The 15,490-nt window shown below is 52.4% G+C and overlaps 5 protein-coding genes across 5 annotated transcripts; 4 read left to right on the forward strand and 1 right to left on the reverse strand.

The window, feature by feature from the left end:
* Positions 1-3,333: 3,333 nt before the first annotated feature.
* Positions 3,334-4,903, forward strand: PpBr36_04448 (uncharacterized protein; the record flags this gene model as incomplete). The annotated part of the gene is made up of 6 exons (XM_029891608.1): positions 3,334-3,379; positions 3,461-3,633; positions 3,715-3,798; positions 3,851-4,199; positions 4,275-4,673; positions 4,770-4,903. The coding sequence occupies 6 exons, from the start codon at positions 3,334-3,336 to the stop codon at positions 4,901-4,903; spliced, it is 1,185 nt and encodes a 394-aa protein (XP_029750359.1).
* A 1,610-nt stretch (positions 4,904-6,513) lies between these two features.
* PpBr36_04449 (uncharacterized protein) lies at positions 6,514-9,268 on the forward strand (the record flags this gene model as incomplete). Its single annotated transcript, XM_029891609.1, has 4 exons — positions 6,514-6,589; positions 6,696-7,183; positions 7,257-8,337; positions 8,448-9,268. 4 exons carry the CDS (start codon positions 6,514-6,516, stop codon positions 9,266-9,268), a joined length of 2,466 nt encoding a protein of 821 aa, XP_029750360.1.
* Positions 9,269-11,055: 1,787 nt separating this feature from the next.
* On the reverse strand, positions 11,056-12,282 carry PpBr36_04450 (uncharacterized protein; the record flags this gene model as incomplete). The annotated part of the gene is made up of 1 exon (XM_029891610.1): positions 11,056-12,282. The coding sequence occupies one exon, from the start codon at positions 12,280-12,282 to the stop codon at positions 11,056-11,058; it is 1,227 nt and encodes a 408-aa protein (XP_029750341.1).
* Positions 12,283-12,791: 509 nt separating this feature from the next.
* On the forward strand, positions 12,792-13,128 carry PpBr36_04451 (uncharacterized protein; the record flags this gene model as incomplete). The annotated part of the gene is made up of 3 exons (XM_029891611.1): positions 12,792-12,818; positions 12,923-13,035; positions 13,107-13,128. The coding sequence occupies 3 exons, from the start codon at positions 12,792-12,794 to the stop codon at positions 13,126-13,128; spliced, it is 162 nt and encodes a 53-aa protein (XP_029750224.1).
* Positions 13,129-13,896: 768 nt separating this feature from the next.
* On the forward strand, positions 13,897-15,121 carry PpBr36_04452 (uncharacterized protein; the record flags this gene model as incomplete). The annotated part of the gene is made up of 2 exons (XM_029891612.1): positions 13,897-14,068; positions 14,184-15,121. Coding segments are annotated over 2 exons (1,110 nt in total), but the record flags the coding sequence as incomplete, so codon positions are not given.
* Between the last annotated feature and the right edge of the window lie 369 nt (positions 15,122-15,490).

Raw genomic sequence — 15,490 nt, forward strand, 5'->3', positions numbered from 1 at the left:
TTTTTTTTTTTTTTTTTTTTTTTTTTTTTTTTTTTTTTTCTGCTCCAGGGTATATGTACCTTGGGCTTACTTGTTGACCACTTGTAGATCATCTGGCAGTAAACCCGTGCGAGCATCGACCTGTACGTAACGCTGTTGATTTTCTTTTTCCCTTTTCTCTTTCTTCGAGACACGGCTCATCTTGTCCACCCAATCCCAATGAAAATCGCAAGACAAAGAAGAAAAGAAACGAGTCTTTACCTATACACATAAATAGGTAAAAGACAAACTCCAACAATTAACGACGCCAAGGACAGGTACCTAACCCGAAGGAATTCCCTGCTACCGCTTCGCTCTCTGAAGTCATTCGGCCGAATTATGACGGAGGCTGGAAAGATGCCTCCGTACATATCTGGCGGGACGCGATCGTCGTTCGGGCCGCAAGAAGTCCACACGGAATTGACCTGATGTAGGTATACAAATACTCTGCACACTCCCAAAACAATACAAAAAAAAAAGTGATTCCAAAGCGGCTTGCGAAACCGAACCACCAAAACTTGAGCGGGCGTGGACGCTTCATGAAGGTGGGCACCTCTAGGACAAGTACCGTGACTTTGGACATGCCGCCAACCCGCCCACCAGTGCCCACCCCCTGAGGTGTACCGTACCTTAGGTTTCTTTCATCCCAGCCCAATTAAACCTGAACCGAACCCCGTCTGTTCAGGTTGTCATGTAAGTTCATCAGGTATGATGCATGCATTTTGTGCTATTGTTATTTCTACTACCTTGCTGTAGGCAGTAGTCAACCCAAGGTAGGTTAAAGTAAGGCTCCTAGTCTACGTAGGTGCAGCACCCTATAATCTGTGTGGCTGATGCCGCATGTATGTGTTGAATAAAACTGGCTCCCCTCCCTGACCTTGCCCCGCCTCTACTCTTCAGTTCTCATTCCTCGAGTTTTAAATTGGGAAAACCGTTATGCAACTCCCCTAAAAACTACCCAACGCGTTAATCTCGTTGGGCTGCAGCTTTTTTTCTGTGCACTCAAACGACTCTATTCTTTGTCGCGACCAAATCGCGTCTGACTGGGCAGAAAAATAAAAGGACAGAATAAGACAAAGGCAACAATAAGCAGTCACTTCATCGGCTAGTTTAGGTACCTAACTCAAACCATCTGCTATCAACAAGATCCCATATAATAGTGCAGGTAAGCATGTACTTCCTTTTGTTTCTTTTTCTTTGACACATGATATACACAAATTGCCAGCATTTTACTTGAATTACTTAACCAGTTAGCACATCAACCTATTTATTTATTTATCTATTTATTGTCATTGCATACAACCCAGCCGGCCTTGACCAAGTGGAAGGTACCCCTCCTGATACCCTGGCAGGCAGGCAGCTTACTCACTTGTCTCAATCGACAACGTCCCTTGCACCTTTGATCTGGCAATGCCCAATGTTCCCCGCGTCTGCACCATCATCCACTGCCCTGGGCAACCCACTATTTGGATCAACCAACTAGGTGGTACACAACCAAGCCGGGCCACGGATCGACTCTTCTTTGCATCGTCTAGTCTACTCTGATACTTCAGGGTAATGACGCGCAAGTAATTCCCCGAGCTCGAGGCACCCTAGATTAGCTTCAATCGCCATACACCAGGAGAGCAAGGGGAGCAAGGGGGGAACAAGAAGGAAACAAACAGTCCCGACAGCACATGTGGCTGGGGTTGGTGTTTTCCAAACGGTGTTGGTTGTTTCCCAAAAGTCAGCGTTGGCAGACTCGCAACCAGCTCAACCCTCGTCTGCCACTGCCACTGCCACTGCCCACCACCACAACCACAACCACAACCTGACCCCGCAGTCAACTGCAACCGCAAAGTGGAAAAGGTGCCCAAAGCTCCTCGACCAGCGGATACAGTTAAGCAAGCGACCAACAATCCACAATTTGCGGTTTCCTTTGGAGAACACCTGCAAATCGTAGGTAGCACTTGCCAATTCGAGGACCTTGAATGACCTTGTCGCCTTGCCGGGCGCCGCGCATGTTGTGCGTCAGAGTCTGGCTACGGACTGCCTAGGTTGCTGCTGGACCCTGGCCCCTGGCCCCCTGACTGCTCTAACGACACCTGGAAGCCCACCACCCGCATTAAGGTACAACACGCGCGCCCAGCACGAGACCTTGCACCTGCCCGCCCGCTACCAGCCGCCCACATCGTCCGTCAGTCAGGTCGGTCCCCAGCCAGCCGAGCTCTCGCCAATTCAGCTCAACAGTCAACGCCCAGCCAGGTGTTGAGCGTCGCCCATCGGAACCCCTCTTTCATCCATCTTCCAAGCCACCGCCACAACGAATTGGTCATTTCCTCATCTTCCACTTGGATCACCATCGCAGACCAGCAAGCCCTTTCATTCACTTCACCGTTTTTATCCATGGTCATGTTTCTACTGTTAACTACCTACTTATCAACTGATTTTTGAGTCAAACACCGTTATAATACGTGCTGGATTGACTTTTTTTTTTTTTTTTTTCACTAACATCGGTTTGCTGGTCGAAGTTGGACTGCAGCAGTTTGGCTTTTCCAGGCGGCAGCGGCTCCTGCCTGTACACAGTGAAAGAGTATGGTTGGCCGCCCTTCGTGACCTGAACCCCCCCTACTGTATCCCCACCATCACCTTTCCTTTTCCTACACCACCCTTTTTCATCGCCCAGTGACCACGACCTTATTATTGATCCGTTTTCAAGTTCCCTGTTCATTCTAACTGCTCCGCTTCCCCACTGCTCCGTCACCACCCACTGCTCCCACTTTCTGCTGTCGACCAGTGCGACACTGATCTCCTCGTGTTTTCCCATTCCTCGCCCACCTTTTGACATACCCAGTATCAACATACCCGCCATCTACCAGCCGCTCTCAATCCAGCATACTTCCTACCAAAGCCCTGCTCGTGTCTCCACTGACAAGACGAATTGCGCCAGTTCTGAATTGAATCGTCTTTCTGTCCTGTGGTCTATTTCGCAGCGTATGTCCTGATACCCCGGTATCTTCCTTTTGTCAACCGCTACGTTTTTTTCCCCTTCGATTCGAAAGAGACGACGGACACCAATCGATTTGTCATTCTGCGTACGATATCGCCCCGCGACACCCTCGAAAGGCACCAATTCGGATCGTACTGCCTCACCAAACGTCTTGTCCCAATCGAAATTTGACGGCGCAGCAATTAACCTGTCGCCAGCCCACCTCTGCCAGGCCGATATTCTTGGCCTAGTTGCCCACCACGGCGGACCCTGACGAACCTGATCGACAACCTCCCGAATCAGATTTTCTGTAACGAAGTTGGAGAAAATCGAGTCGGCTGCCCGCGATGTCTCAGAACCGTCCAGCAGCCTTCAATACCCTACGGATGGGTGGTCAGTATAGCCTGCTACCGCCTAAGGAGGAACCCCTCAATCTCGGTGCATCAAGACGCAGCTAACAGACTGTGTCTCTAGAAGTCATCCGTGAAAAGGTTCAAGATGGAATTACCGGAGAGACGCGCGATCTGCAGTACACGCAATGCAAGATTGTTGGCAACGGTTCATTTGGCGTCGTCTTCCAGACAAAGCTGTCACCCTCGAACGAGGATGCTGCGATAAAGAGGGTTCTGCAGGACAAGAGGTTCAAGGTGCGCTTGACTCCAGGAGTATCCCTCAAACCTTCTTGGCAACAATTGATGCTAAATCAGGTCTACTTTTTTGTTCTTCAGAACCGTGAGCTACAGATCATGCGGATCGTTCGCCATCCGAACATTGTGCAGCTAAAAGCATTTTACTACTCTAATGGGGAGCGCGTGAGTACTGACACCTGACGAAGGCTGATGGCATTTTACTGACCACACGCAGAAAGATGAGGTGTATTTGAACCTGGTACAAGAATTTGTACCTGAGACCGTCTATCGCGCGTCGAGGTTCTTTAACAAGATGAAGACTACGATGCCGATTCTCGAAGTCAAACTCTACATCTACCAGCTCTTCCGGGCGCTGGCCTACATCCACTCTCAGGGAATCTGCCATCGCGATATCAAGCCACAAAACCTCCTCCTCGATCCAGCCACTGGTATTTTGAAGTTGTGTGACTTCGGAAGTGCCAAGATTCTCGTCGAGAACGAGCCCAACGTGTCGTACATCTGCTCACGATACTACCGCGCCCCCGAGCTAATCTTTGGAGCCACCAACTATACCACCAAGATTGGTACGTAGCCCGGAATCTGATCCAAAATAGGAATATTGAAGCCTTCGGCTAACGACGAGTGTTTGCCAAACCTAGACGTCTGGTCCACGGGCTGCGTTATGGCAGAGCTGATGCTTGGCCAGCCGTTGTTCCCAGGCGAGTCTGGTATAGATCAACTCGTGGAGATTATCAAGGTTCTGGGCACGCCGACTAGGGAGCAAATCCGTACGATGAACCCCAACTACATGGAGCATAAGTTCCCTCAGATTAAGCCTCACCCATTCAACCGGGTTCTCAGGAAGGCGGACAACAATGCCATTGATTTGATCGCTCGACTCTTGGAGTACACACCGACCGAGCGACTTGGCGCCATCGACGCAATGGTTCATCCTTTCTTTGACGATCTCCGCAACCCATCAACAAAATTGCCAGACTCAAGGCATCAGACTGGCCAGGTTCGGGACTTGCCGCCTCTATTTGACTTCAACCGGCACGGTAAGTTGTACATCCGTCTTTTTCCATTCACAGGACATTCGAATGCCAGTCTAACAATGGCCTTGTCTTTTTTTTTTTTTTTTTTTCTTGCGCCAGAATTGTCGATCGCTCCACAGCTGAACCACCAACTCGTACCGCCACACGTGAGGCCTACGCTGGCGGCCCAAGGCTTGGATATTGATCACTTTACGCCTATGCGGAAGGAGGACATGCTTGCGAGGTTAGATTGAGGGGATGGAACAGCCTATGAGCTCCAGTCGCTCATAGGGCTTCTATTGTATCGGTAACATCGGTCTGAAAACGATACGACATCTCATCTCACCATTTTGGGAATTACGCAGAGGATCCTGGCTACGATGTAGCGGCAACGAACGCCCCTGACAACCCCGCAGTGATCCGGGCTGTCCTGATGTGATATTAGCCGCCGTCACTAGCAGCTGAGAGAATATTGTCGATAACGTTGGAACGGACAACCGGGATACAACCCGAAATCGTGCCAGGCCGGCCTAGAAGCCGCCTTGGCCCGAGCGCCCTCGACTATCGGTGGTGTTCGGGATCCGGATTGGTTCAGGGGTCTACTTGCGTATTGGCTCCGGATGTGGAACATAGCAGGCTGATATTTGCTTGCCCGGTGCCAAGACCTCATCACGTTTGAGGCTCGAGGCGGCCCTTTTTTTGGAAGAACAGATCAAGATTTGCAACCTTTTTCTCCTCTAGATTTCACTCTGCATGATCTGATATGGCTTTACTCTCCCCAAGCTACATTTGGCACCGGCATTTCAGTCAGTCTGTGCGCGATAAGGGATATTTTGATTTGTTCTCTGGCGGGCGAGCAGCTGTCTGTTCTTGACTCGCTGGAGTGATGCTGGCTTGTCCACGTTTCGTTTCGTTTGCGCAAGCACACTGCCAAAGGCGGTAAGTTTCCTAGTTCTCCAGGGTCTGCACGCGGTCCTCGTCTTATGGCCTCTGCCACAGAACTACCAAAGGTTTAAGAGATGTCATATGCGCTCAGTTTGAAAGTCGACATGACTAGATCAATCCATTAACCAGAAGTTACCGAATGAGATCGCACTCAGGGGCGCAATGGTTACAGGCATTGAGAAGGTCCCGATAGGTGGACGGGGGCCAATTTCGCATCAATTTATTTTGTATCTCTATTCTGTTTTCCATCGTAGCTTTCCGCGGAAGTGGTGCGAGAGTCGGGTCCAATTCATAAAACCACATGATTGCTAGGTTGTGTCGGCCGCGCTTGGTGCAGTGAGTTAGTTCAGTGATGCGTTTTGTGTTGGACGTCAAAGTTTCTCGCCCTTATGCGAGTATCCGCATCCATAGTCAGATCAAATCCCCAGCGGATAGGAATATGGCACAGTGCTGCTAGTACCCGAGACAATCCAATTCATGCTCCTTTTCGGCAGTTGGCTGATTTACAACACTTTTTTTCTCAATTTCATGACGGTCCTCCGTATGTACGGTAGGTCCCAAAATAGTTACATGGTTGGTAGGGGTTGGATTATGTAAGTAGATGAAGAGTAGCCCCACTCAAGCTTCAGCTAAACTAAACTCTTGACGCGCTGCAGGTGAGCTTCAATTGACTGGACCGCGAGCCCGGTAGTTATTTGCCCACGCGCAACACCAGGGCTCTCATCAGCGCCCTTTTCTGGTTCACCATACGAGGCATTCGTCATCCTGCTGGATAAAATCCTTTATTCCATCGCATCCAAACTTTACATATTTCATCAATTTGATTACTTTCGCCTAATTGGCCTAGTGAACTGTGTCTCGACTTGGAGCAGCGCGGCGGTAGTTGTTGGGCTTGGCGCCATCTACATCAACATCCATCATGGCCGATTACGATCGTCGATATCGCGGTGATGGTGGTCGTGGAGGCTACAACCCAAGGAAGCGCAGGTACAATGGTCAGTCTCAGACTTTGGTCACCTACAGGCCCAGATCCCCTCAATATGGCCACGTCGCAGTCGCAAATTCATTCAACTGATACAATGCCTCCCTTTTCGCTTGCAGATGACGACGACTATGGCCGAAATCGCGGTGGTGGCCGTAGACGCCACGACGGCAGCTCCCACGCACCTCCCTACATCCGGATACGAAAGCAGCTTTTGGGCCTTGCCGAGTCGGCGGCGCGTAAGTGGCATGAGGATGTCGTCTCTGTTTCGCGGCTGGTCGTAGATAATTATGACGATGAATTCGTGCGCAACGGATTTCTGGACCTGGTGTGTCAGCTCGTGGTCGAGCAGCCACTCAAAACCCCCTTCGTCGCCGCCGTGGTCCTGGTCACAAACACGCTCAAGTCTGAGCTTGTTGCGGAGTTGCTGGTGAGGGCGGGCAAGGCCTTGGAAACGGCCATCACAGCGGGCGAGTGGCGCGAGGTCAAGGCGCTGCTGAAGCTGCTGGCATGCCTCCAGACATGCCTTGAGGGTGAAGGCATCTTCCCTGTACTGGACGAGCTTTTCAACCGTGCAGTTGACCTGCAGACTGCGAGCTCCGATGATGTAAGTTTGCGCTTTTGTATGCGATTGCGCCGCTCGGGAAGAATCTACTGACCCTTCTTTCTGAACCGACTAGACCATTGGTATCGAATTGGTCAAGATCATCCTCCTGACAATCCCATACATCATGGCTGCGGCACCTGGACAGTGGACAGACAAGGCCGCCGAGTTGATGGACAAGACAGACGTCATCGCCTCCGAAGACCACCCAATGCAAAAGCTGGTTGACCCATACTGCCCTGAGGCGGGTGAGAAGGATGTGGAGGCATCGCCGAGTCTGCTTAGCTTACTCCAGAAACAACTGCAGGCCGAAGCGGGCAGTGGCTGGGGCCTTGAGTGTCTGCCGCGGCCGTGGAAGATGCCCCTAGAGGAAGTCGAGCAGCAGTCCAAGTTGGACGACTGCCCCAAGCACCCTCTGCCCGCCATATCTGTCCCCGAGACTATAGTCGCGGGCAACCGACCGCTATTCCCTGAGGTTTCTATCTCCATCTACGCTGCACAGGATGTCGCCTCAGTACCCCCAGACACGACCATCGCAGCCTCGCTCATACGCGACGCCATTCTCGATACGATCAACACGCTGCACTACAACCGCAACGTAGTGGCGCGGTTTTTGATTGATATCGACTGTTATTTCTCAAACGGCACTTTCGTCAAACGCGCTACGCCTTTTGATCGATTGCGAGACGTAGAGGCAGGCAAGTCGACTTGGAAGCCTGAAGACGTAGTTGTGGACGCCGTATTCTCTCAGATCCTGCAACTACCCAGGCCGGAACACAAGCTGGTCTTCTACCATTCTGTCCTAACGGAGACATGCAAGATCGCTCCAGCTGCCATCGCACCGAGTCTTGGTAGGGCAATTAGGCACATCTACCGTAACATTCCGCGCCACGACCTGGAGCTGAACCACCGCTTCATCGACTGGTTTTCACACCATCTGAGCAATTTCGGATTCACCTGGAAGTGGGTCGAATGGGTTGACGATGTAGAGTTGCCCGCTCTACACCCTCTCAAGGCTTTCATTGTCGGTGCTCTGGACAAGGAAATTCGATTGAGCTTTGCGCAACGTATAAAGAATACTGTACCTGACGAGTACAAGTCGTTGATTGGTCCCGAGAAAGAGATAGACGTTCCGGAATTCAAGTACAAGAACGATGGTAGGTTTGCGGAGCTTAATTCCTCGGCACATCAGATTCACTTGCGATGTCCACGTTTGGCAGGCCGCCACAGCCCATACATAACTCCCAGCTAACAATGTATTTATCAGATGTTCCTTTCGCTGCTCAGGGACGTGAGATAGCAAATCTCCTCAAGAAAAAGGAGCCGGATGAGGCCATCCAGCCCTTCATCGAGGAGATCCAAAACGGCGCTGTCGACCAAGGCCTCGATCCTTTGGTTACCAGCACCGATGTTTTCATGACAGCAGTTCTTGCCGTGGGTAGCAAGTCCTTATCGCATGTGCTTGCATGTATCGAGCGAGTCAAGGACCGGCTTCTTGATGCCGGAGCCGCATCGGTTGCGGCGCGGATACAGGTGATTGAGGCCGTCATGGCATACTGGTCTGCCCACCAAGGTGTGGCCCTTTCCATCGTCGAGAAGCTGCTCAACTACGCCATCCTGACACCGGCCGTCGTTGTCGAGTGGGCCGTCGGCGCAGGGCGGGGCGCAGTTACTGCCATAGAGGACGACGAGTCAAGGTTGGCGCAGGATCACATCTATGAGCTCGTTCTCAACACTGTCCGCAAGGTTACTGGCCGAGTGAGGCAAGTTGCCATGACCAAGGCGCAAAATCCGGATGGTGATGTTGCCATGAATGAGGACCAGGACGGCCCCGAGGTCAAAGAGATGCGCGAGCTGTTTCAGCTTATAGAGAACGCACTCGCAGCAAGGGCATCGTCGCTTGCAAGCAACAAGCTACTTGCCCGCCTCTGGGTAGATCGCTGGCAGCGGGCATTCAAGAGATGCGCGGCCATCGAGGAGAACTTTCTGATCGAGGTGGAGAAGAATCGGAAGAAGCAGGCGGCCATTGCTGCCGCTGCACCTGCCTCTGATAACAAGCCCGAGGCCAAGGAAGGCGATATTGCGTAAGCGGTATGCGTAGTGAGTCGTGGCTTTACTCTCTTATTTTCTTTCTTGGTTCACGGGGAGGGGGCGCGCCGTATACAAATCCGTGGGCTTGCAGGAACATCTCCGCCAACTGTCTTTTTGATATCTAGACGAGCCTGGTAATTTGGTTCTTTTACCCGTTATATCTTTGGTCACAATTTGATATTTTCAGAGTTGGGAGTGCATGCCTTATATGGCATCGGGATCTGACCTACGGGGTCGACAGTTTCGTCGACCCTTATTAAAATGGGTCGCGGGCGGGAATTCTTCCCTGCAGGAGACAAGAGGTCTGCTTGGAAGGCAGCCCTACTGGCACTATTCGTTTCCTTGGCACGAAGTAAGGCGTTGTTGGTATTAAAAGGTTCCCTGCCGCCGCTCAAAGGGTTCATAGAGCGGTCTACGTAGCGGGTCGACCCATGAAAGGCGGACCATAACATTCAGCGGAGAGAAGAAAAAAATAAAAAATAAAAAAAAAGACTGTATTTCACTGTCTTCCCGGAGACTACGTATAGTGAATGCAATGGCGTTACAATCCTGTTTGTTCCATATATTGGGTCCGAGTAAGCAGGCTGGAGACGTGTGCGTAGCCTGGTAAAAGAAAGGCGTAAGTTCGGTCGTAGGTTTTATTTCAGCACCAACTCCTGATCGACTTGACGAGTGATGATTGCTGAACCTAACTAAGGACCTGATATGCAGGTTCTTTGCAACACAAGCGAGTAGGTTGGTAAGTAGGTAAGCCAGAGGACAAAAGTCGCAGAGAGATAGACAAGATGTGAACGTCTCGACACAGGAATTCACCGTGACTTTGGAATCATGTTAATGGTGGTGGCAGTTGTAGCTCGCAGTGTTCATTGGGGGTGCTAAAGTAACAATGACTTGGATAGCATTCTGATAATGTGAGTATCTGTTTGTCACACCATTTTGTAGTTGTAGCTACTGGATATCCAACTGTTTTTGACAGCTGAGTATGCTTGAATGTTGAGACGTGAAAACCGAAATGGATTGAGTATAAAACAACATACTGTAGCAGTTTTCCGAACTCTTTTCTCAACCCTCTTTAATAGATGACTCGAAGAAACCTATTTGAAAGGCAAATAGATTCCCACAGTAACATTGACCAAAGCGGTTCAAATTATGCATACGGTATATGCCTAACATACAATATGGTATATGCACAACTACAAATAGTACAGGGATGTCCCCATCAAATGCAAATCACCGTAACTCCTCGCTTTCCCATTGTAAGCCATAGCTTTTCTTGCTCTCTAAAACCACATGTCAACAGGGCCATAGACAGACCTGTGAGCCTATCCCGGCAGCCGGCAGATCACCACCTAGGCGCCTGGCTCGGCAGGCGCTCATTGAGCGAGTGAATCGGCAAGTATGAAGCGCCTGACAGTAACACCAAGGTCTAGCTCCGGTACACGAGGTGCTGAATGAGCCCGTGAAGCGCCTCGATCCTCCAACATCTCTGTCTTGGGTCTCCACATATCCGATTCGACCAGCAGACAAGACTTTGCGTGTCGATGCTTTACTTGGCATGACGTCTCTTTTGTTTTTTCCGCGATTCGTGCGACAGTACTGGGCTGACCGCTTGATGCGGTAGGACCTAGACTTTCCACGATATGCCGCTAGAAGGCGAGATTGCCTGCCTGAATATCGGAAGCCTAGGTACGCATCGCTGGCGGGTAAACCTTGCAAAGCCTTCTTAACACAAGAGGTTTATTCGGACAGGCCTGTGATTATACTATCCTGATGGCGCTCCCGAGTCAACGGCGAACGGGAAAGCCGGGCGGTGGGGCTGGTGCTCCTGGAGGCCCAGGCATACCCGGAGGAGGTATGTAGCCTCCTGGCACTGGCATCGGGGCTCCGTTAGGTGGGGCGAACCCAGGGGGTGGTGCTCCAAAGCCTGGGTGCGGCTGCTGTCCAGGGGGTGGTGGCAGGCCCATGGGGCCCGGAGGACCACGGAATCCCGATGGCGGCATCCCGGGGTGGAAATTGCCTGGAGGCCCGCCCATGCTAGGAGGCGGACGAGCAGGCAGACCGGACGGAGCAGGAGGTAGTGCGTGCCCACCCATCATACCCATGTGGCGTCCAGCACCGGCTGCCTGGGGTGGCAAATGGGCACCAAATCCGGGTGGGCCGCCACGAGGTGGAGGTGCACCATACCCGGCAGGGATGCCGGCCGGCGGCACCATCGACGGCGGAACGCCAGCATGCGGCTGGTGAGGAGGAGCAACGCCGATCGCACCGTTCGAGGCTGCGGGATCAAAGCCCGGCGGAGGACCAGCGGCCGGGCCGGTGGGAGTTGCCGGTGTCGTGGCGGCTGGTGTTGACGCGGGAGCGGACATGAGGTATGCTGGAGGCAGAGGCTGCTGCTCGGGAACGATGTTGTGCTTCTTGCCCTCGGCAGCCAGCTTTCGCTCGGCCTCGTCACCGTGACGCTCGCCCTTGCCATCTTTCTTGTAAGCGTACTCGACGGTGATCTGCTTGCTCAGCAGGTACTGGCCGTTCATGGTGTCTCGGGCAGTGTCACTGGCTTCAAAGCTGTCGAAGTTGACAAAGCCGTAGCCCTTTGAGATGTTGTTGGCGTCGCGGACGACGTTTGGGGGAGTGACGAGCTGACCGAAGCGACTGAAGGTGTCGAAGAGGATCTTCTCGTCGACCTGGGGGTCCAGGTTGTTGACAAAGAGCTCGGCGCCAATCTCGGCCGTCTTTTGCTTGTCGGCGCTGGCCTTGTTGACGCGGATGACCTTGCCAAAGACGCGGATGCCGTTGAGTGCGCGGGCGGCATAGTCAGCGGACTCGGGGGTGTCGAACTCGACGAAGCCGTAGCCCTGATGGGTGCGCGAGACACGGTCCATGGGCATGTGCAGGTTCACGACGGGGCCCATCTGCGTCATCATTTCCCACATGAGCGCCTCCCCGAAGCGCTCATCCAGGTTACCGACGTAGACGGTCGCCTCCTTGTTCTGCTCCCAGTGTTTGTTTGACATGATGGGTGGTTGAGGGCCAAGGGAGCAGTGGTTGTTGTGGGTATTAGGTACGTGAACTGCCCAAATTCCAAAATGATGCAGGTACGGAATGGGGGCACGGTACCGCGTCGCAGTTCAAAGATTGAAATTTTGCCCAGGGCGGTGGGAGAGCTCTGTGGGGTGCTTGTCAGGGATCAGGTACCTACTTACTTATAGCTTCGCGACTAACTGTACAGTGCCCGTACGAAGAAGCTAGCTGACATCAGCAGTCGTTGTTCTCCACATATTTGGCGCGTTGTATCCACTCTGGTCAAAATTTAGAGGTTACGGCCCAGCCATGATTCTTTGACCGTTGCGCGCGCGACAGATAATCTCAAGACCGAGCATTCGACCTCAAAGAAAAACCTCAAGGTACCACCACACACCCATTCACCAGAGCCGAGATTGCTTTTATTCAAGCAGGCAGAAAGACAAGCGACCCATTCATACAGCAACTTTCCGCAAAGCCCGAAATCAACCCAGCCTTCACCATGTTTGCCCTTTCAGAAGAGTCCAAGGTCCGCCTCACCCACCCGCACTGATATCTATATACTTTACGAAAGCGCCTCCCTCTCTTTGAACAAAATCACTGACAGCTTTAAAAAAAAAATCTCTATTTTAGGAGCGCATTGGCAAGCTCATTGACGTCTCGCGCGTTGCCATGCACTATGGATACTTGCCCTTGATCCTGTATCTCGGCTACACCAGAAGCGAGCCTCGCCCATCATTGATCAAGTAAGTGTTGGAATCACTTCGAGACCAAGACTTTCCCCCTCAAGTCCGGCATACTGACATGTGGTGGTTAGGCTCTTCTCCCCCCTCGAGTAAACGACAATATGGATCGAGCTTTGTGGCGACCAGTTGCGAGTGAGGAGAGCTATGTACTTCGCTGAGGTTGAGGCGACAGTGCGTGTACAATGATATTGCCTAAAATGGGCTCATGGGGTCACTTTGGGATAGGAGGAAGCTGCTGTTCAAGTTCTCAACTGTCGTTTGGCGACGCTGTATTATATTGTAATGAGCATCATCCATAGACTGTGCTCTACGAACTTAATGATCTTGGCGATAGAACCGCTACTGTGCCAGGGTAATGTTGATTTCTTTACGCAAGACTTGTGGTGTAATAACAATATTAAAAGTACCTAGGAACTAGAGATGTAGTGCGGTGCATATTTATGTTAATGTGACCAAAGGCCATCCAATGCATGGCTAGGGAATGAACAGTTTTAGTGAGGCCGTTTGGTCCACGTGATATAAAATACTACCAGTCTGGTATATCAATCATTAAACTCGGTTCAAGCAAATCAAATGAGTGAAACCACAAGTCCGATGGAATAAATATCCATTCCAGTTATCCAGTTAGCCAGCTGTAGTGAAAGTGTCTTGGGTAGTTGAAAGTGGAAATATTTGAGGCCAGATTACTGGTATAATGGATGGTTGACGTCAAAACTGGTAATTAAAGCCATTGCGAAATTATATTTTGATCCCAAATGAAAACTACACCCAAGAAAAAAAAAAAAAAAAAAAAAAAACTGCCACTCTTTAAATTTTATTCACCAAAACTGCCCAAAACTAACACGATGACGAACTTGTAAGGTGTCTTCAACAAGAGACAGTAGAACAAGAGGTGCATTCATGGTCGTGGCCAACGATGCAGGTCGAGATGGCCTCTCACCTGCCATGGTCGAGACCGTCGCCGGCCTCTCCGCCGGCACAGTCGCAACGCTCGCCGTGCACCCTCTAGACATTGTCAAGACGCGCATGCAGAGTAAGTAAAGCAAGCCAACGACTTTTCCAGGCTGGCTTTTTTTTTTTTTTTTTTCTCCCGCCCTGCAACCCTCCCGCGATGCACTTTTTGTTCTCGCTAACACCCGCTGCCCCAGTCCACCGCAGCAATGCAGCCGCGGCAGCATCGGCGTCATCGAAACCAGGCCTCGCGCAACCACCACCGCCGCCGCTCAGGACCGTGGCGGTGCTCAGGAGCCTGGTACAGACGGAGAAGCCCATCGCCGCTCTGTACCGAGGGCTGACGCCCAACCTCGTCGGCAACGCCGCGAGCTGGGCCTCGTTCTTCTTCTTCAAGAAGCGCTGCGAGCAGGCCATTCTGTCGCTCAAGCAGCAGCCGACAGCTTCCTCGGACGGGTGCCTTGTCCAAGACGACAATACCGACGATGGCAGCGCCAGGCTCGCACCTCAAGACTACTTCATCAGCTCCGCGGCCGCCGGCGCCGCCGTCCAGGTCCTCACCAACCCCATCTGGGTCCTCAAGACGCGCATGCTCTCGTCCGATCGCGGCTCCGCCGGCGCGTACCCCAGCATGTGGGCCGGCGCGTCCCGTGTCTGGCGCGAGGAGGGCCTACGTGGCTTCTACCGTGGCCTGGGCATCAGCCTGCTCGGGGTCAGTCACGGCGCCGTCCAGTTCGCCGTGTACGAGCCGGCCAAGAGGCTATACGTCGCGTGGAGGATTCGGGGACGCCAGGATGATACTGCAGTAGCAGCAGCAGCAGCAGCAGAAAGCCCTACCATGACCAACGAGGCCACCTTGGTCATCTCGACGATGGCCAAGCTCTTTGCTGGCGCCGTCACGTACCCGTACCAGGTCCTGCGCAGCAGACTACAGAACTACGACGCCGAGAACCGGTTCGGCCGCGGCATCGTCGGCGTCGCTACGCGGCTGTGGCGGGAGGAAGGTGTCAGGGGCTTCTACCGTGGGCTAGTCCCGGGCGTCGTGCGAGTCCTGCCCGCCACCTGGGTCACCTTCCTCGTCTACGAGAACACCAAATACTACCTGCCGAGGTGGACTGCAGGCAGCCAAGCATGAGGCTGTACCTTGGGAGGGTCTTTTTTTGGGCTTTGCTTGTGGCTTCCCCTCGCACCCGTCCTCGCTCTTTCTCTCTCTTCCGCTCCTAGCTATTATAACTCTTTCTCTTCTTTACCTACTCTCAACAAAACAGGGTGGCTCGTCAAACATGTGGCGTGCCTTTCACACAGGTTCCGGAGTCCTCGAACCAAACTACGTTGGAACACACCCCCTCTCTGGACCCTTAGCCAGCCTTCCAGGGCCTTATGGGGGCTCTAGGGCTCTTGGACCCTCTGGGGAAGCCGATGCGGTTCACATCAAACCTCGCGGTCTAGATCTACAGTAGCAACTTGTCCTTCCCAGGTTGCTATACCACATGGTAGCAGATCG

Source organism: Pyricularia pennisetigena, chromosome 6, assembly GCF_004337985.1.
Source record: "Pyricularia pennisetigena strain Br36 chromosome 6, whole genome shotgun sequence".
NCBI lineage: Eukaryota > Fungi > Ascomycota > Sordariomycetes > Magnaporthales > Pyriculariaceae > Pyricularia > Pyricularia pennisetigena.